Source organism: Arvicanthis niloticus, chromosome 29, assembly GCF_011762505.2.
Source record: "Arvicanthis niloticus isolate mArvNil1 chromosome 29, mArvNil1.pat.X, whole genome shotgun sequence".
Lineage (NCBI taxonomy): Eukaryota > Metazoa > Chordata > Mammalia > Rodentia > Muridae > Arvicanthis > Arvicanthis niloticus.
Genome location: NC_133437.1, coordinates 18,664,939 through 18,686,162, shown reverse-complemented (window position 1 = coordinate 18,686,162; position 21,224 = coordinate 18,664,939). Strand labels below are relative to the sequence as shown.

At 43.1% G+C, this 21,224-nt stretch overlaps 1 protein-coding gene across 3 annotated transcripts in view; it reads right to left on the bottom strand.

Moving 5' to 3' along the window:
* The window catches only part of Ap3b1 (adaptor related protein complex 3 subunit beta 1), a 199,072-nt gene that overhangs the window by 88,805 nt on the left and 89,043 nt on the right, over positions 1–21,224 (bottom strand). For all 3 annotated transcript variants that reach the window (XM_076927169.1, XM_076927170.1, XM_076927171.1), the window contains exons 14-17: positions 19,645–19,754; positions 12,915–13,091; positions 3,297–3,483; positions 2,220–2,350 (exon numbers count right to left, since the gene is read on the bottom strand). In XM_076927169.1, the coding sequence (XP_076783284.1) occupies positions 2,220–2,350; positions 3,297–3,483; positions 12,915–13,091; positions 19,645–19,754 (605 nt within the window). The remainder of the gene's footprint in view (positions 1–2,219; positions 2,351–3,296; positions 3,484–12,914; positions 13,092–19,644; positions 19,755–21,224) is intronic.

Below are 21,224 nucleotides of genomic sequence, written 5' to 3'. Positions count from 1 at the left end.
TGTCTCTGTTGAACAGGGCAACTGAAATGAAGATAGGAAGAGAGATTGCTTATGTACTGTCCCTATAAGAGTTAATGCTTACAACACATGAAAATGTAAGAAGGCAGTCAACCTCAGACCACCGCCGAGACAAACTTCACCTGCGTAGCACTGCTATCAATTTCTGAGAAGATACGTTCTTTCCAGAGGGAGGAGAGGGGAAGGTAACGAGTGGGCAGGTATGGTGGGAGAACAAAAGGACTGTTCTACTTGAGCCAGAGCACTGTGCTGCCAATCAGGCGAGAGGAGAACAAGGTAAGAGCCAGCAAGCACACTTAGCAGGAAAGAGGGTGTCTGCACAAGGACCACAGCAGAGAACACGCGCTTCATAGTCCGGCATCTGACAAAACTTGTACACACAAGGGAAATGTGCTCAGCAATGCTTAGGTTTGGGAGAAAAACAAGCAAACTTAGCTTCAAGCCTGAACAGGCACGAAATGGGTTTTTATAACTTATTTTTATCATATTTATATTTTATTTTTAATACACGTGTTTTATGTGTTCATGGGGTGAGGGTTGTGTGTGGAGGCCACAGTCAATGTTGTGGATCTTTGTGAGCCTGGCACTCAGAAATTCAGCCAGAAAGGCTGACGGTGACAGGGCCATTCTCATGTCTCTGTCTCACCAGCATGGGTTTACAGATGTATCCCACCACAGCTGGATATCTACGTGGTCGCTGGGGATCAGACTCAGGTCTTCATGCTTGCTTGGCAAGCACTTCACCAACTGAGCCTCTCCCCAGCCTGTTTTCATCATTTGCTACAACATGAAAATGATGGCACTGAACACAGAGAGCAGCAATCTGCACACAAGCTCAGGCGTCCTCTCCTTGATAACACAGGAAAGCATGGAGAACATGCCAGACAGCAGACACGGAAGTAGAACCCTGGTCTGCAGGAGCTATGGAAACTTGCATTTATTTAGGCATCAGAAACCTTGGCTTCCTCATCTATAAAATAGAAATACTGAGCATGGCATGATGGGATACATCTTTGAGCTCAACAGTTGAGAGGCAAAGGCAGGTGGATAATTGTTTGAGGTCAGCCTGTTCTACATAGTAAATTCCAGGACTGCCAGAACTATACAAAGAAACTGTTTCAAAAAAGAAAAAAGAAAAAGAAAAAAAAAAGAAAACAACAACTGGGGTGGATGTGGGTGTCATTATGCATTTGTTGCTGGCATCTGTCACACGTCACTGACAGGGCTCTGAACTAAGATACTATTAACCGTTTACTGCTGGGTGGGCTCCAGAGCCAGGGTTTTCAGTTTTGTATTCAGAAGAAAGCTGTTTCTCAGCGTAATCACAGTGCATGGCTATGCTCAAAATAATGATTTCCTTCTTCTTCGTGTGAAGGGAATGAGGAACCTAACTAGTTTTCCAACTGGAGTAACAGCTTCTGATCATCTGAATTCTAGTTCACTGCAGCATTTATGTGAGGAAAACATTAAGAACGTAATTCTCATCTGCTCCATTTAAATTAAAAAGCAATGAATATATTCACACAATTTCTAGGTGCAAGCAAAATATCTTAAATTATCAAACTTACTATGAAACAATAAACAGGTAATACTAGTAAACAGTAATAATTATTTAAGCCTATCATCTAGTATATTTAAGAAAAGAATTAGAACATAATATGGCAATTTTTTTTAAATGTGAAAAGTGTATTATTCATTTGCAGTTGTAACCTTGTCAAGGTTATCTTTGGTACACAATGCTCTCCACCTATTTTTAAGCACCACTTAAAACAGAGCTCATCAGAAAACCCAGTACATTTTGTGCAGGTTTTTCTTTTCTGGAAAAGAACAGCAAAAATTATTTATAAAAACACTGACAGGAAGCTTACGAATCTCCAACAAAGTAGAAAAAGCTCAATCCATTGAAACTAAATACGTTAGAAATTGAATCTACACAGCTACAAATGCAATCCCACAAATGTGGCTGGCACTGATGCAGAGAATTCAATTCTCTATTTCCTTGAAGCAAAGAACAGTCCATGTACAGCGGCAAGGAAAACCACAATGTTTGGTTCCTCTAAGGGAAGGTATATCTAACACATTACACTCAGAAACACAAGAACAGCATTCAGTTTTCAGCCCAAAGGATTTTATATAAAATGGTAGTTACCCCAGAAGCTCTCATTGCTAGAACAAAATTAATCTCAGAAAGGTCAACTTACTGACTCTATTACTTCTACATTGCGAACCGACGGGTCAGGCGCCACCTCTGGCCAATTAGATAATTCCAGGTACCCGGACGCTTTAATGTTGAGGGTATGAGATAAGGTGCCAAGCTGGAAATGATCTCTATCTATTAAAAATGGAAGAAAATAGAAAATAAATAATATGAGCTGTATATAACAGATGACAATCATATCAGAGCTCAAGGTAATTGGCATATTACCACAAATGTCAAGGAATAAATATAAACCAGGAAGCTCTTCATAGGTCAGAAAACTGATTTCAGCCCATAGATTACAATAATCTCCCCCATAATGGTCAATAAAAAAGCTAATCAGTCAGTGTGTTTAGAGGTGTTGCTCTGAAATGTAGCTTCTCTAAAAATTACTTTACTGTGAATATTAGGAATGACAGCACAGTTAAACAATCCATATACATGCCTTGGCACAAACACAGTTAGAATTTCAATAGTTTTCGTGCCAAACTGAATTGCATTTACTGTTTTACAACAATTAAATAAGAAATAATGTGGAAACCAAGCCACATAACCACGTGACCCCCAACCATAATAGCTACGTGTTAACTGATAAGATATTAATTAGTCTCCTTTTTATAAGAGCTTTTTTATAAGAGAAAAGAACAAGTTCCTTCTTTGAAAAATAAACTTGAATATAAAAAGATATTTGTATGAAATAATTTCTTCTAGAGATACTGACATTAGTGTACATGGATATTTAATTAATAACTTACTATTAGGTATCAGAAAATAAAAGTATTTAAAGCAGAAATAAAGCTCATGTCTATAAGAACAAAACTATTTTATCTACTGTAAGGTTAGATTGTCTAATGAGAATAAAAACCAGAGGACCTGAAATTATTTAAGAGAACAAGGTCTACAGAAAAATAAACTTTAACAAACATAAAATTAAAACTTGCCCTGAATGTACAAGCAAACTGTTCTCATATACTGACATGGAAGTCGTGTGTGTTCAGAGAGAAATCGGAAGCACATCAGGAATGGGACTCGTGGACACATTTCTAGAGACTGTGTTTTCCAGTTATGCGTCTGATCATACCTTTAAAGGGAGACTCTAGCAGTGGTGCAGGCTTCTGTGCGAGGAGGATTTTTTTGGCATATTTACTTAAAGCTCCGCTCTTCTCGTTCGGAACAATAAGCTGCCTAATAAATCTTGTGCGGTCTCTGATGTCGTAGTTTTGATCATACTTGCCGAGATTTAATATGTACTGGGTAAGCAATTTTGTCTGTTCGAAAAAAACAGAACAAGTTGAAAATACGGTTATTTATGATTATTGATAACTCTGGATAAACATATTTAAAGATGTAATAAAAATGAATGGTTATGTCAAACAAATGTCTTTCCATGGGGAATATGCATTTCTAACATGGCAAATGGAATTCTGTAGCCAACGCACATGTCCTCTTCTGTGCTGGGGAGGTGAACGCTGAGCCCTGAGAAGCAGCCATGTGCTAGATTATTAAACTGCTCAAGTGGAAAGAAAGGCATCATTAAAAAAATAATCATATATGGCAAACCCGCTGAAGGGTCTACGTGAGAATAATGAATGTGGAAATACAACTAAAAACATGGCACTCAAAACTTAATCGGCAAAATATGCAGGACATCAAAACATCAGAGAGTATTAGGGGCTGGCAAACTGCTTCTCCTGAGGTGTGCTTTATGAAGAGCTACTGTCCCTGGCATAGGCAGTGTCTGCACTCTGACTGCACTCCGTTACTTTACCCTGAATTATGACCCATTAAAGCAGACACATGAATCACTGAACTGGATTACTGCAAATTATTTGCAGTGCATTTAGCTGTTACTTTTTCATAAAAGCAAGCTGCTGATGCCCTCTAAAAACTAGGATAAAGAGTTCTTCCATTTGTCCGCCATGCTGCTCACAGCCTCCAGGAACATTGGTCATTCATTTATTTACGTAAGCTTTTACACCATAATCAAGCTTGCTAAGGCAACTTCTGAACACACTGCATTAATGTATACTGAGATGATTTTAATAATAATTAAACCAAAACTGGAATGTAACAAAATAGGTTTGTATTTTAAACTACAGTATTTTTAAATAAAAAGGCAATTTTAATTTAGAAGTCTACCCAAAGATTAGTACTATTAGAAAATTGTACACACATTACAAACAACTGACAACAGAACCAATCGACAGGGAGAAGACAAGACAAGGCTAGAGCAGCATGTCTGAGGCCAGGGACAGCTGGGCTCTAAATAAGTCAGTTGAGGGGCTGGCCCGGAGAGGAAGGAAGTTTCTTTTGGAAGCAAGGTATCTGAAAACATTAACACGGGTTTCTTAAAACACAAGAATTACAAATGCTTGCAGGCTTTCCTGAATCTGGTTACCAACAACCGCTGTCCATGTTGCCTCATCCGTAAGTAGAGAGGTACATGATTCCTGTTTAAAGAATGGCAATTAGCCAGTCCCCGACAGATGAGAGACACAACTCAGCCACAGCTTATGCAGGATGAGCTACGCTGCCATAACGACCTGCACGCGGGAGCTGGGAACTCACATAACCGTCACTACTGCAAATCAGAGGGAAAATCACAACTAGTTAACACCAAAGTCTTTCTGAGCACTGACACTGAAAATATGCAACTCCATTTAACCAGAGAAATGAAGTCTGGGAACGTAACTTTTTGAACTGGCAGCCATACATTCTGCTTATAAATTTCTTAACCCCCAAACTAAGTTCAAAATTAAACTTTAAAAAAATATTAACAAACAATATTTACATTGAAAATAATTAAAATATATATGTATAAAATTATTGATAAGCTTATAGAACAATTCTCTTAAAATGTATTTTTAAAATAAAACTCTTCATAACATAAAATGTATATCTTTATGCAACAATGCATTAAAATAAGTACAGTAATTATTCATCATACTAGAGTAAGCAATTTCTTTGCTATCTGTCTCTAAAGAATGCATTTTTAAAATAGTCTATTTTCTCTTGTATTTTTCAAAGTTAAATTTTATGATTAGAAATTACAAAACTGCTGTCATTTCAATGTATTCTCTATATATCACAATATCTGTGTGTATGTGTGCTGTATGTGTGTATACATGTGTGCATGTGTGTGTGTACACGTGTGTGCATGTGCGACAACCATCAGCTTGGGTGTCTTCCTTTGTTGCATTCAACCATATGTTTTGAGACATGGTTTCTCACTGAACCTGGAGCCCATGGATTGCTTCAAGTGACTGGACAAAAAAGCGCCAGGGATTGACCTGTCTTAGCTCCTCCTCTCCTGCTGGCACGGGGGTTATAGATAGATGTGTTCTTAACTCTCATGGCACTCAACAGCAGTATCACAGAGACTGAGATTCTAAGCTGTCATGAAGAAAGCTACTTGTGTGTTACTGAAACAACCATTAAGGACACTGCTTTAAAGCTGAGGACACAACTGGATCAGACACTTAGACAATCATCATAAATTAGGCTTCTCCAGGGAAACTTTTAGAAAGGGAAGAGCAGTTGAGTAAATAACCATGGCATTTTAACACCACTAAGGGTTCAGTTCAAAATTCAAACAACACTGTTTTATACAAGAATGACATAAAACAAGAAAATGAGATAGAGTGGGCGCTAAAGAAATACTCAGTACCCTCTGCTCTCATTTATTAAATTTTGATTTTAGTTTAATTTTCCTGTTTAGATTTAAGAAACCGGTGCTGTTACCAACTAGTGGCTAAGGCCATCAAACATCACTTACATCACTTACACCCTCTACAGTGCTGGTACTCAGGAAGAGAGAACCTGAGGGAATGCTACGAAAATGTATTTAAATTGTCTGTGAGAGATGAGCACCACATCCTTACCTGACTATTCTAACAAGTAATGAAATGGCAAATATTTATTCACACAATAGTGTCCTAAGACAGTTACACACCAATGACAAAGATATGCCCTGAGAAAGGTGTCATTGGGCCACGCCACCGTTGTGGGGCAGGGTGCACTTGTACACACAGACAGACACACTGCATCACCAAGTACTGGTGGAACCAGCATTGTACATATGGTCTGTTAATGTCCAAAATGTCATTAGACAATGCACGAATGTGGTTAACAGTCAGAACAAACTAGTAAAGGTCATGTAAAATAGTCATAAAACAAGTCTAAGACATAACTCTAAGGAATCAAAAAAGACACACAAAATTCAGCATCCAGTTTAACAACAGTTATCTTTAAAGGCAAGAAATTGATAAAGACATTTGGGAACTGCGCAGAATTCTTAACCTACCCTAGAGGCAAATCTAAGCAGCACTGCTGTTCTGTACTTTCATGACCAAAAGGTTCCTTTCTGTGACGTAATGAAGTTTTTTAATTCAACAACAACCATTTGAAAGACTGTCTGTAAGATCTCCCTGTCTGATTTTTTGCCAGAGCGGGGAATACTAGGAATTGAGCCCACAGTCTCAGGCATGCCAGGCAAGTGCTATACCACTGAGCTCAAGCCCTAATCAGAGGCTTCCTTTCTAGTTCATATTTACTTACTTTTCTTGGGGCAGGGGCAGGGGCAGGGGCAGGGGCAGGGGCAGGGGCAGGGGCAGGGGCAGGGGCAGGGGCAGGGGCAGGGGCAGGGGCAGGGGCAGGGGCAGGGGCAGGGGCAGGGGCAGGGGCAGGGGCAGGGGCAGGGGCAGGGGCAGGGGCAGGGGCAGGGGCAGGGGCAGGGGCAGGGGCAGGGGCAGGGGCAGGGGCAGGGGCAGGGGCAGGGGCAGGGGCAGGGGCAGGGGCAGGGGCAGGGGCAGGGGCAGGGGCAGGGGCAGGGGCAGGGGCAGGGGCAGGGGCAGGGGCAGGGGCAGGGGCAGGGGCAGGGGCAGGGGCAGGGGCAGGGGCAGGGGCAGGGGCAGGGGCAGGGGCAGGGGCAGGGCAGGGGCAGGGGCAGGGGCAGGGGCAGGGGTAGGGCAGGGGCAGGGGCAGGGGCAGGGGCAGGGGCAGGGGCAGGGGCAGGGGCAGGGGCAGGGGCAGGGGCAGGGGCAGGGGCAGGGGCAGGGGCAGGGGCAGGGGCAGGGGCAGGGGCAGGGGCAGGGGCAGGGGCAGGGGCAGGGGCAGGGGCAGGGGCAGGGGCAGGGGCAGGGGCAGGGGCAGGGGCAGGGGCAGGGGCAGGGGCAGGGGCAGGGGCAGGGGCAGGGGCAGGGGCAGGGGCAGGGGCAGGGGCAGGGGCAGGGGCAGGGGCAGGGGCAGGGGCAGGGGCAGGGGCAGGGGCAGGGGCAGGGGCAGGGGCAGGGGCAGGGGCAGGGGCAGGGGCAGGGGCAGGGGCAGGGGCAGGGGCAGGGGCAGGGGCAGGGGCAGGGGCAGGGGCAGGGGCAGGGGCAGGGGCAGGGGCAGGGGCAGGGGCAGGGGCAGGGGCAGGGGCAGGGGCAGGGGCAGGGGCAGGGGCAGGGGCAGGGGCAGGGGCAGGGGCAGGGGCAGGGGCAGGGGCAGGGGCAGGGGCAGGGGCAGGGGCAGGGGCAGGGGCAGGGGCAGGGGCAGGGGCAGGGGCAGGGGCAGGGGCAGGGGCAGGGGCAGGGGCAGGGGCAGGGGCAGGGGCAGGGGCAGGGGCAGGGGCAGGGGCAGGGGCAGGGGCAGGGTCTTGTCACTGCATAGCACCAAGCCTTTTGTCAAATGAGAACAAAAGGCAAAGCGAGGAGAATTCAGAAAAGGTCCTGCTCCTTGCTTTGGAAGGACCCGAGATATCAGTACAATCACCCGGTTTCCTACTGAGAACCAGAGTGCCTCAATGAGTAAAAAGTGATCACTCTCTAAGTAGTAGACGTGAGTATCTCACAGAATATCAAACAGGAAATGAACCACATCTGTACATATCACTATTTCTAAGACATGACATGAAAAGCCGCAAAACTATAATAAAGTAGAAGGCGTCTGAGAACCACGAGGAAATATGAGTTTATTAATACGCACTCAGAGAATGAAAATCAGCTTGGCTGAATGGACACCCCAACAGTACAGTGTGCTTGCAGTAAGGAGGAAGGGTGAGGCCAACAGGAGCTGCAGGCTTCATCACTTTTAAAAGGAGAGATGGAGCAAAGCTGACAGCAACTGTGTCCTACTGACAGGCAAATGCGTGCATTTTTCCTGTTTTGGTTTTTTCTTTGAGTTTGCAACTTGCCATAATTATAGATAAAAACAGGCTAGGAACAACATTGACCCATTATTTATCTCTATACTTAAACCTTCAGACTTTATTGCAAATGATTTTTAGAAAACACTCTTTGGTCACCCTTAAGAGCTAATACCCATTTGAAGCAAACCCATGCTGAGTCTTCGTGCCTTGTACCCAACTTCAGCAGCTACACCATTTTCCCACACTCTGGCCCCATTTCCTTATGAACATGCCACAGTGCTGTCCACTGGACACCTTTACCTAACATTATACTCCACTAACTAGCAAGAGAGGGACCATACTGCCCTTTTCCTAACGGAATAGGCCCAAAGAAGTAGATTCCTTCCTGAAAAACAAAGTGATTACGAGTAGCTGAACTATCTCCCTGATTATGAAAACTCATTTCCCCTAAAAAAATTCTAGCAGTTGACTAGACACATTAACTTGGGCTCAAATGAAAAAGAGGAAGTACCATGAGCTAAGTTCCATGAGTAAAGAACCGTGAGCAGAGGATAGAAGATAGGGAAAATAATAAAGTTGGGTGTCAGGAGGTCTTGCCAAGCAAATGTATTAAAAAGTATAGGATCTTTTTTTTTTTGAGACAGGGTTTCTCTGTGTTGCCCTGGATGTCCTGGAACTCACTCTGTAGACCAGGCTAGCCTCGAACTCAGAAATCCTCCTGCCTCTGCCTCCCAAGTGCTGGGATTAAAGGCGTGCGTCACCACCGCCCTGCTAAAAGTATAGCATCTTATATACTATTTCCCAGGGAGAAATGGAGCGGAGTCAGCAGAAGTCTAACCAAACAAAGTTGTACAAGGGAGTACAGGGCCTATCAAAAGCACCTTGGAACTGAGAACCTTTTAGGAGGAAAAGCCAACTTCTCAAGAACAGAAACCTTAATTCTTTAAGGCTGCAGCCCTGCTGGTCTCTCAGGTCTACTCGTAGGCAAAGACAATGAATTAAAGCTCCCTTTGTCCTTTCTTCAAGGCCTCTCAGAAAGCCTTAGGTCAGTCTGGGTCCACACAGGAAGGATTTTCCAAACGTTCCATTTTTCTATACTAGAATTACTTTTTAATTTCCAAGACAGGGCCTCTCTCTGCATCCCTCTCTGGCGTGGACTATGTCGATAAGGTTCTCAAACTCACTCACAAAGAATCCATCTGCCCTGCCTCCGCATGCTGGGATTAAAGGTGTGTGCCGTGCCCAATCCAGATTTACTAACTTCTACTTGATTATTAAAATAATTTAATTTCTCTCCAGAGATTTCTTATCTTTTCACTCACTATGAGTATACGTTCCTTTACATCATTAGCCATTTCATACAGTTGTTTCAAAACATTTACCTGCAAATCCTAATGTGTGTCCAAATAATTTGGGTTTCTAAGGACGTTTTTCCTTCTTGAAAACTGATACAAATCCCAATCATCTTTTTTTTTAAATTGAGGTTAAATAAACATAAAATCTGCTACTTTAAGGTTATAATTCAATGACATTTATACTGTTACCAATCATTAGCAACTTCTGTCTGTAGAACTCTTTCAGCTTTCCACAATGAAACTTGAAACCTGTTAAGCCACAACACCCCATTGTGGTTCTCCTTATGCTGAGAAAATCTGGATTACAGATGTTATATTACAGATACCACTCTCAACACTGTCAACATTCTTTAATTAGCAGTGAGTTTCTGTTAGCTTCAACACACCATTAACTTGGTGGGGTTCAAAGAGTATATTCTATTTCTTGGTTGCACCTCAAATTTCAGGCCAGGTCTTTTATTCTTAGGGTGCTGCTTTGGTGGACCTCTCAGGAATCAGTCAAAAACCTGGGCAATTTATCCACAGATTTCAGGCTCTTCTACTGTTGGCGCTCGAGAATCTTCTGTAATTTTGTCCCATTTGCAGCCTGCTTGCATGCATGCTGCCCTCGATTTCCCCTTCAGAACATAGGTGCCATGCACAGTGCCAACTAGGTGCCTCCTGCTCCCTCCAGGTCTCACACACACACACACACACACACACACACACACACACACACACACACACTGTATCTTCTTGTTACGTCTCTCTTTACTCTGAGTGGTTAGAAAGTTGTGCTTTCTAGTTTCCAGTTTATATTTGTTATCTCTGGGAAGGTCATGCTAATTAGAGTTTACTTTGCCATCTGAAAATGGTATTAAAATCATCTTTGAGTTCTCTTTGCTTTTGGTTTAAAAAGAACACCCCCCCCCGCCGTGTGTGTGTGTGTGTGTGTGTGTGTGTGTGTGTGTGTTCCTGTGAGGGTAAGCAAGCACATGCTTGTAGAGGTTAAAGGTCAACCTGGGAAATGTTCTTCCTCAGAGGATATCACTTTATTTTTCTTTGTCCTCATAAATGTTTATTATTCATTCATTCATTCACTCAGAGGAAAAGATGAAGAGAAGGGGGAGAGGAGGGAAGGGAAGAAGAGGAGAGAAGACAGAAAGGAGAGGAGGGGAGGAGGGGAGGAGGGGAGGAGGGGAGGAGAGGAGGAGAGGAGGGGAGGGGAGGGGAGGGGAGGGGAGGGGAGGGAAGGGGAGGAGGGGAGGGGATAAGGGGAGAGGAGGGGAGAGGAGGGGAGGAGGGGAGGAGGGGAGGAGGGGAGGAGGGGAGGAGGGGAGGAGGGGAGGAGGGGAGGAGGGGAGGGGAGCGGAGGGGAGGGGAGGGGAGGAGGGGAGGGGAGGGGAGGAGGGGAGGGGAGGGGAGGAGGGGAGGGGAGAAGGGGAGAGGAGGGGAGAGGAGGGGAGGAGGGGAGGAGGGGAGGGGAGAGGAGGGGAGAGGAGGGGAGAGGAGAGGAGGAGGGGAGGAGGGGAGGGGAGAGGAGGGGAGAGGAGGGGAGGAGGAGGGGAGAGGAGGGGAGGAGGAGACTAATATGGAGGGTAGAGAGCAACTTGTAAGACTTAGTTCTTCTCCCTTTCCATCATGTGGTTCTTAGGGCTCAGATTCGGACTGCCAGACTTGGCGGCAGGACTCGTACCCACTGAGCCCCCTCACCTGCACTCACACCTTGTCTGTATGAGATGTCTAACTGACCGAGAATTTTCCACGTAGGACAGGCTGAATGAACAAGTAGCCCAGGACCCTCAGTCTCTCCCTCCCTAGTGCTGGGACTGCAAGTATGAACCACTACACTCAGCCTTTTTATTTTTAGTTTTAAATGATTTCTGGATATCCAACTCAGGCCCTCATGCTTGTACAGCAAGAACTTTACTGATTTCGGCATTTCCCTAACAGCAATATAGACATTTTAAAGAAGCAAAATTTACTACTCAACTATTTTCTATGCATACAGATAAATAATAGTAAATAGTATATAAATAACACTAAGCTTTATTAAAAAATCAACTTACAAAGTCTTGGTTCAATGAGTTATCAAGATCCCAGGGAAATGGGTCCAAAATTAAGTCCTAGGACTCTGTCAAAGCCGGTTCTAAACACTGGCCCAGTCTTACCTATTCAGTTTTAAAGACAGCTAAAGTAAACACATGTAGAAATATTTTTATCTTTTAGTCAAAGAAATTAGTTTAGTCTCTACCTAATATTCACTATGTCATGAACTACATAACTAAAATACACTATTGACCTGACGGTACATACAACTATTAATTAGTGCAATTTTCTTTCAGAAATTTCCCCAGCCATCTTTTTCTTTAAAAAAGAAAAAGTGATAAACATTGGAAACAGGCCACATCATCCATTTTTATATCATTAAAAGTAATCAACTCTGAAATAGTAAAGAACTCTGAAAACTCATTGCATTCTCACCCATATGGCACAGTGTCTACAGCCATCAGAGAGAGCCAACGTGAAACATACAACAGTATGGTTCAGAAACTGGCCTCCAAATCTGTCACCAAGATTTAGCTCATGAAAAACATAAGAGCAACCGATGCTGCACTGAGGAAAACGACCCTGACCACGGTCTAGACTATCTAAATGGAGAACTTTACCACTATGAAATAAAGGGCCTAACAGCAATGATGACAATAATAATAAACAACTTAGGCATGAGCCACCAGGTGGACCCCACCTCTTGACCTAACTGTCCTAGGCCCTGCCTCCATAAAGCATCCCATTTGTGATAGGAGGTCACCTCACTAGCTTAAGGGATCATAGTATGCACTTTAACGCATGCACCTCTACAGATTTCCTAAATTCCCCAAGTAGTTTTCCGGCTCTGCGCTGCTCTCCCCTCCCCTTGTTCTGCACACCTACACTGACCTCCTCCGGGCCCTCTCGAGCATCTTCAGAGATAAGCTGACCTCTCCTTCTGCCTCAGACATTCTGGACTCCCTCACTGCCACTGCATCTCAACACCTCTACCACAGCTCTTCCTTCAAGTTCGCTTTTCTACTGTTAGAGCAGAATGACTTGTTTGCACTCCCGCCATCAAACATAGGACCTAATACAACAGAGTCCAGTATCACTGAGTGCATGGGGTAACACATGGGAAGACTGCAGGGGCTTGGGTAGAGTAAGGGAAGTTATCTATCAGGCTGAATAAGCATCAGTCTCTTACCTGTTTGGAATTAGTTAAATATAGTTTTGCTCCAAGATTTAAAATCTGCAGTTTCACTAGGTCATCTTCACTGGTGAAACTTTTAGCCATTTTCCTCAAAACATCAGGGGCAATTTTAGGAACTCGTTCACAGTTTTCTCCAATTAGCCAAAGAATGCTCGCTCTAGCCACGGGAACCTAATATGAAAAGCAGATCATATTATTAGAGAGGTATAATCATATATTCCTCAACATCAGCATAGAAGACTCAGAAGCGCCAGATCTCGGTTCATCTCCTCACTGAACACACGTAGCTGGGAGCTGCTGCGGCACTGGGCATTTGTTCTACGTCAAGTACTGACACGAAGGGGATCTCTGCAGACGGCTCAGTGCTTAGCAGCACCAGCTGCTCTTACACAGGACCTGGGTTTGGGTCCCAGCACCTCTAGTCCCAGGGGATTGGACGTCCACTTCTGGCCTCCACAGGCACCAAAGCCACATTAGGTACACAGACACACATGCAAGCAAAATGCCTCTATACATTATATAAATAAAACTTTTAAAGTGGGTTTCAAAGAAATGCCTTAGAAAGATTTAGTAAAGTCAGCATGACTTGTCTAGAATACAGGTCCATTCACAGTCCAGCAAATTCCAGACAAAACCTGAGTGACTGTGCCTTTGCTGGTTCCTCTCACTGTTTCATGCTGCAGGGACACAAGGGCGTTGTACTATACTTTAGTATTATAATTTTTTAAAATAAAGTACACTCCAATATAATTTGTTTTCCTAAAAAACACCGCCTTGCAACAAATTGGAAACCTTCCATCAGAACCATTAAGACCAACATTTTAGAGTATGCAAATTAGTTTTAGAGTATGCAAATTACTTTTATTACTATTTGCTTATTTGTATCCTCTCCTACTCCAAAAGGAGTTTGAGAGGGCATGTAAATTAGTCCTGTGAACATTTTCACCTAGCATAGAAAATACGCTTTTTACACTAAGCGCAGAAGCTGCTGGCTACCGTGTGGGAGCTGGGAAGAACAGACAACATGCCTTTCACCAGGTCCCTCTACCAGGCCTCCACGCCTTACTGCTCCCTGTGCAGCTTCACAGGGCTTCAGTGGGACTTCAAAGGAAGAACGCAAAAATGAAAACCTTTCCATGGCTATGATTTTATCACATAGCAGCTACATCAAATTCCTTTCAAATATTTGTTTCATAATAATGATATAATAATATAAAAATATCAACATGTCTAAAGTGAACCAACAGAATCAGAGGTCGTCAAAAAAGCTTGGAAATATAAAAAATATACACTTCCTAACATTGTAACAGCATTGACGTTAATCCATACTTAAACTGAACTTAGTAACAGAGAGGAAATTGGTCTACTTATGCAATGTAAAAGGGCCTAAGGGCTATGTCAAATCTATTCATGCAGTGTGATAAAACTAATACCCTTACTGTACACTGATTTCTGGAAAGAGGTTATTTCTAATGTTCCAAAGGTTACACTGCATTAAGACCTTACTCCCAATCTATTATTTTAAATTGGGCTAAAGAATAGTAATTGAGTGGTGCATTAAGTTTCCAGCCTGGAGCAATTCGAGTGGCCCTCCATAATGAGAGGTGCTTCTAAATGAGAACAGATCGGCAACTCAACCTCAGCTAGGCTACATTTATTTTTCTTAAATATTTTATTATAAATTACAACTCTAGAAATCAGAATTTTACAACATAACACAATTCATTGACCTACTTAAGCATTTTTTTCTTTTGGCAACATACTTATAATTCTCTTTTCAAATTAAAAAAACAATCATGAAATGAAGGTGTTAGAACATTTCAGACTCATGAGTGTATTAAGATTAAAACAACAGTATTTTAATACTATAAGCACTCATAATAACAACATTTGAAAAAAAATCAATAAATCATTTGCAACAAGGAAAAAAGTCAAGATGGTAGTGGAGGAAGAGGGGTAACATTGGGAATGTTCTAGAACTGAGTTTAAAAATTCTTAAGCAATCATTTTAAAAATGTAGAAACTTTTTTATAGTAAGAAATAATAAAAATACTATATCAAACTCTTGGTAATAATATTTTATAAAAATTTCAGAGGACAGACATGGAAACACATAGCTAGAGTCCCAGCACCCAGCAGGCAGGAAATCCCTGCCAGTCTGGGCTATATGAGACTGTACCAAAAATACAAAACCAAACAAGAAAGTCTCAAGAAACTAACAAAGCAGTGTTTGTATCCATTTGGCTAGAGTTAGAAAACTAAGATCTTCAAATTCAATCCTTCTTTTTCCCTCGCAACTAAAGCTGCAAATAAAAAGTTTACCCTGTTCCTCAGTTTTATTCAACAACATAATAAGCAGAAGCGGAGAACTAAAACCCAACTAACAATACACCACACACTCGGGCACGCACGAGAGAGAAAGCACCACACGCAGGTGCACACACACAAGGTCAGACATAGTATAATACTCTTTATACGAACCCTGCTTTTCAATGTTCTCAAAGGCGAACTAGACTGTAAATGACTGTTCATGACTCTTTACTCTAAATGCCCTGAGCAAGTGGTTAAGTGCACTCTTCAAGCCTTCTAAGAGAAGGTACTTGCCACTGCCATTTTAACCCATTAACTTGCCTGCAAAAACAAATGAGGATTCCTCCCCACTACAGTTATAAAGAGACATCTAGAAAAAAATTTACAGATCTCTGTTTGCAGTTCAATTTAAAAACTATTGTGTTTCAACAACACGCTGCACTGAACAATAATCTGAAGTAAATCTACAAAATCATCAATTTTATTTATTTAAATTAGCCAAAGGCAGAATCAGCAGACATCTAAACAAGCTGTACACTAACAGCAGGTCAGATCCCAACAGTCTGGATCTGGGCTCTACACACACTAAAATTTAGATCTGAACTGTTTATCGGTGTCAGGGTGCAGAGGGGACTCCGCAGTGTCCAGGGAGGCATCTGGGCAAACGTGCACGATGTGCCACTTTAGACTTACTCTGCTGTCCTTCCAGAAGAACATCCAAGTGTTCTTTCATGACACCTGAAACATGTAAATATCATGCAAAGCCCTGCAGAAGCAATCCTCAAGTAGTGTGCATTTTATTCTGGAGCAACCTTACTAAAAAAGCAGTTACAGATGAAGGACACGCCAAAGGACAATGTGGTCACAACCAGAACACACAAGATGACTGCTACAGCCATTATTTCTTCAATCTGGATGAGCTCAAGAAGGGGAACAATGTAAACATTAGTCTTCATATTTCAACTCTGCTGCTCCCTAAATAAGCAATGAAATCCGTCTTAATATGACAAAATCTATCAATGTTCTCTCCTCTTTAAAATCTGCACACCTAACATCTAAAGAGTCCCTATCTACAATCTGTCACAGTGATTTTGAAAACTATCTAATTTCTCAGATGCCCACAAAAACAGTCTGCTTCAGGATCCACCATTGCCTCTCGTGGAAATGTGAGGACACTGGAGCAAGAATAGGGCAGAGTTGCCCATGCAACCCAGCTCAACAGAGGCAGTGCCAGCACTGGAAATGTGAGCCCAAACCCCCAATTACCCTGGGAAGGCAGCGACCTGGAAGAGGGCTGTCTCTAACCCCAAGTGGATCACACATCACTTGCACAGGCCTCATTCACTCCAATAAAGGAATGCACACCCTGCCCTGCTCTGCTTCCACAGCACACAATGGCTTCCTATCTCTTGCTGTTTCCATAAGAGCCTGACCACTCAGCGAGCATATAGGTCCCCTTCCTGCCTGGTCCTACCCTATCCTGGCCGCATTTTCTCATTCCCTTTCTTCTCTCCTGGCAAAGAAAGAGGAGGTAGCCGGGGTAGAAGAGGGCTGGCTTTCCGTTCTATGATGGCTCTCCCAGGGAGGTGCCAAGCCTAGGTTGCTGGCTTTGTGCGTGTTTTAGGTCCTTGGTGAACATGTTCAATACTGTCCTCTGGGTAAGGCTGGCTTCTTCTGAAGTTGCTGCATTTAGACATTACCCTGGATTTCAAACTACAAGTCAGAAAAAGAGGTCACATTTTAAGCTCTGCTTCTAAGGCTCGTGTGTTCCCAGACGCTTCGCGGATGTTCTACTTACAAGAATCTCTCATGAGCAGAAGAGAGAGAGATCTGAGGGCTAAGTCTGCCCTTCTGAGATTCATTCAGGCTTCTGCCCACTACACCTTCAGTACATCCCTGTCAATCCCCTGTCAACAGTGACACCTCATCATCAGCTCCACTTGTAAAGTTTCCGCTGGCCCAGCACAACTGCACCGATCGTTCTGCACCGATGTTACTTCAGTAACATTCATGCTTCACAGTTAGCTTCTCTGCCTCCTCAGGAAGGCGCTCTGTTTTATTAACTTTTTATAAGCCCAGCTCAAATATGTATTTACTGAACTGAAATTTTTTGCAAATCAAAAAACCTTTCACCCAGGATGATACTTCTTAGGTCTTTATGTTGTTTCACTTTGTTCCTTTACAGTTTTGTTTTCTTTTGTCTATTTTTACTTGGCAGGCAGGCCGTGGGGAGGCTGCCACCGTGTACACAGGGAGAGGTCAGAGGACAATCTACGGATATTGGTTCTCTCCTTCCACCCTGAGGGTCTTGGGGATCCAACTCAGATCGTCATGGCAGTTCTGCACTTTCCTTCTCCAAATTCCTTATGTACAGGCCCATGCTCTTCATTTCTGATCTCTAACAATCAGAGCACAGGAAGTTGTACGGCACACAACTAAGTACACACAGAGGTCAGAGGAGCGTGCCAGACCCCTGAAGCTTAAGTACAAAAGGTTGTAAGCTCCCCAACATGAGCACTGGGGTCTACAGTCAGGTCCTCTAGAAAGCAGCAAGTGCCCTTAACTGCTTGTTAATCCATCTTTCCATCTCCTGTTTATTTTATAAAAAAACAACATTTATTCTATAAATTCCTTCTTTGGTCTAAAAGTACAGTTTTAATAATGGGGTTAGCTAAGAGGAAGAATGCTTGCCTGGCATTTTTGAGGTCTTAGAATCAAACCCAACACACATATCCACGAACATGTATGCATAAACATTTTACAAGTGCTTTAATGTTCTGTAAAATTATTTTTAGTTTTATTTAAATTTCAAATTATTTAACTGCTAAATTAAATCTAACTTTATTGCCTGAGATAAAAAATATAAAATCAAAGTTCCCTTTGTATCCAAATACATTTTTTGATACTTTAAAAATATTCAATGGATGTACCCTCTCAAAATGGGCATTACCTATTACATGTCTCTCTGAAGCTGAGAAATTCCTCAGGTTCTTCTGCTTGTTTTGATTTTGTATTCTGACACAAGGTCTAACTACATAACCCTGGCTGGCCTGAAACTCACTATGAAATCCAGGCTGGCCTTGAACTCCCAGAGACACCTCCCAAGTGCTGAGATTAAAGGTGAATGTCACCACACCAAGCAGCACCTGAGTTATTCTTGGTAACTGGTGACACAAATCTGGGGAGCAGAGCACACTCACATTACAAAACAGGCTCCGCATAAGCGTGTCTCACACTTCGTGATGCTCGTCCCAGTCCCCACTGTCCAGTGCATCAGAAGGCACCTGCAGGGCCGCATTTCTCCTTGCTCATGTGGTTAAGATGGCGCCAGCCACAGAGACTCAAGTAAGGAGTTTCTGGGGACAGACTTTGAGGCTATGCAAATACCCTGATACTCCCCAAGTTTTACCACCAGTGTGTAGTGTGTCTCAAGAACTCTCCCGAGATTCAGCATCTCAGTGCTCGGCAGACAGTAGCACCTAATCCTACCATTCATTAGCTGCTGTAGAACTGTAACCTTGTAATGTTGCTAAAGGGGAAGGGGAAGCCCATTGCCCGCGTATGCTGGGCTCTCCTGGGTTACTTCTTTTGGCTTCTTTAAGTATAACTCTAACGCTTTATAAATACATCTGTACATTTTTTTCCTCGGTCCCAAAACGATGGTTCAAGTTCACACTGTTCTTTATTGCTTTATCCTAGCTCTGAAATCAGCCATTTCGCTAAGGAATCAGATTGCTTAAAGAAAGAGGGACTGGCGAGGGGTCAGTGACAAAGGCACTTGCTGCCGAGCATGAGGAGAAGGCTCCATTAAAGAGCCACATGGTGGAAGGAGGTCACATGCTATGAGTCTATTTATATAAAATATCAAGAAATAAACCCATAAAAACAAGAAGTAAGTTAGTGGTGGGGAGAGGGACAGTGAGGGGAGGCTGAGGCTTTAAGTATGGGTTTACTCTTCAAGAGTAATGAAAATATTTGCACACCCTCATGAGAACACTAAATCCTACTGGATAATACACTTTAAAATGTATTTAAACTTCATGGCATCAATAATGACAGGAGACCTCTGCACTTGGCATGCTTACTGAGAAGGGTGTTATTTTTAGGATCTCTCAAAGGACAGCACAGGAAATACATGTTGTTATGCACATCAGAGACTCACACATGACACATAAATTCAGGCATATTTACTATCTGTACCTAAGTCCCACCAAGATGGTGCCACCTATCCCCAGCCCAGTGCCGGGCTCAGGCCCCTCCTCCCTCGTTCAGATAGTTCAGCCTAACAAGAAGCACAGCTAGAGTCAGACATGAAACTGGGCATCACAGCTCTCCTAACTGCCACACTTCAGGACGACCATTTAAGGAAAGTAGACTGTACTGAGTGAAGTGAGCAGGATGCAGGGATACTCACGGTGATACTGTCCAAGAGCTTGGCCATGTGTTTAATAATTTCACCATGCTGTGCAGGCTGCATCTGCAGCAATTTCTTTATAACCACCACACTTTCAGCAACAACTATTTCTGAAAGACAAAAAAAGAGATTACCATATCAAATACATATAATCAATTCAATTGCAATCTGCCTGGTAAAATGCAAATTTCAATGAACAAAACATCCTTGACGCTTAAATACATGAGCATAGTCTTCAGCGTTTGTACTGAATGTGTTTTATGCAGAATTCACTTTAATCTCTGTCCTCTGCAGCTATCTCTTAGCTTCCAGAATACCTCTTACCTCTGCAAAAACCGCTACCTTATGTTCTACAGTGGATGGTACTTTTGCCTTTTAGTCAGAGCTTTTATATAATCAAATACCTACCATTGAAACATGTTCCTCTATTCTATACTAAGTAGGCGAGAGGAGAGGGATGAAAACCACACCAAACCCTGCTAAAGTAATGCATCCAGAAACGCCAACAGCAACAACGAGGAGAGCAGGAATGGAATCACATAGAAACAGCATCCACCTCAGTGCCAAATGAGTGTGACCATGAACTGATTGCCTCCACGTGTGCTGTAAACCCAGAGGCTGCTCTGCCTGCAGATGAACTACCCAGGCTGCTTTGTGGCTGACTTCTCATAGCCAATAGGGGTCAGAGGCTATCTTATCCTTTGCTCTAATCCTACCCATACCTTGCTCATAGCCCCCTCAGTAATTCCCTTTAATTACCCCTTTCAAGTGTGCCACCTGTTTCTCAAAGGGACCTTATTTAATACAATTGCTCTGTAAGTGTGTAAGAAGCAATTCACAATCTGGGGTTTGGATATCCAGTTTTCACAAGGAGTGGCTGGAGCATCTCCTTTGTGGGAGCACCAGCAGGGACATATGACATCACAGCATCTGAGCACCTGACCTTATAGAGTAACTCTTAGAGGAGCTATTATTTTGTGTGTGTTGATGTAGAACTGTGCTTGTCTGTAGATGTGCACTATACATGCATTTGTACACACTTGCAGAGGGCAGAAGCCAAGACTGAGTGTCTTTCTTCTTCGTTTTGCACACTTTTTGAGATAAGGTCTCTCACTGAACCTGGTCTCTCACTGATCCAGAACTGTCTGGCCAGCAAGCCTCAGGGGTCCTTCCGACATCGCCTCCCACACTAGAGTACAGACACATGCCATCCTGCCCTGCCTTTATGGGAGATGGGATCTGACTCAGATTCTCCTGCTAGTATGGCAAGTACTTACCGACTGAGGAATCTCCCCAGGCCATATAAACTATTAATGCCACAGATGCCCCACCAAAAAGTACATCCTGTCTTTATGTAAACTTTGACTTAAAAAAAAATTAAGAGCTTCATAGATATTAGACCATCTCCTAGCATATACCTCAAAGGTTTAATACTATACAAAATACTACAATTTGTACTGTTAATTTTTTTCATTGAAATACATTACCCCTTAAGAATATAAATAAAAGTTATTACATATATTCATGAATAATATATATATACATATATATGTATGTATGCATACATACACACATATATC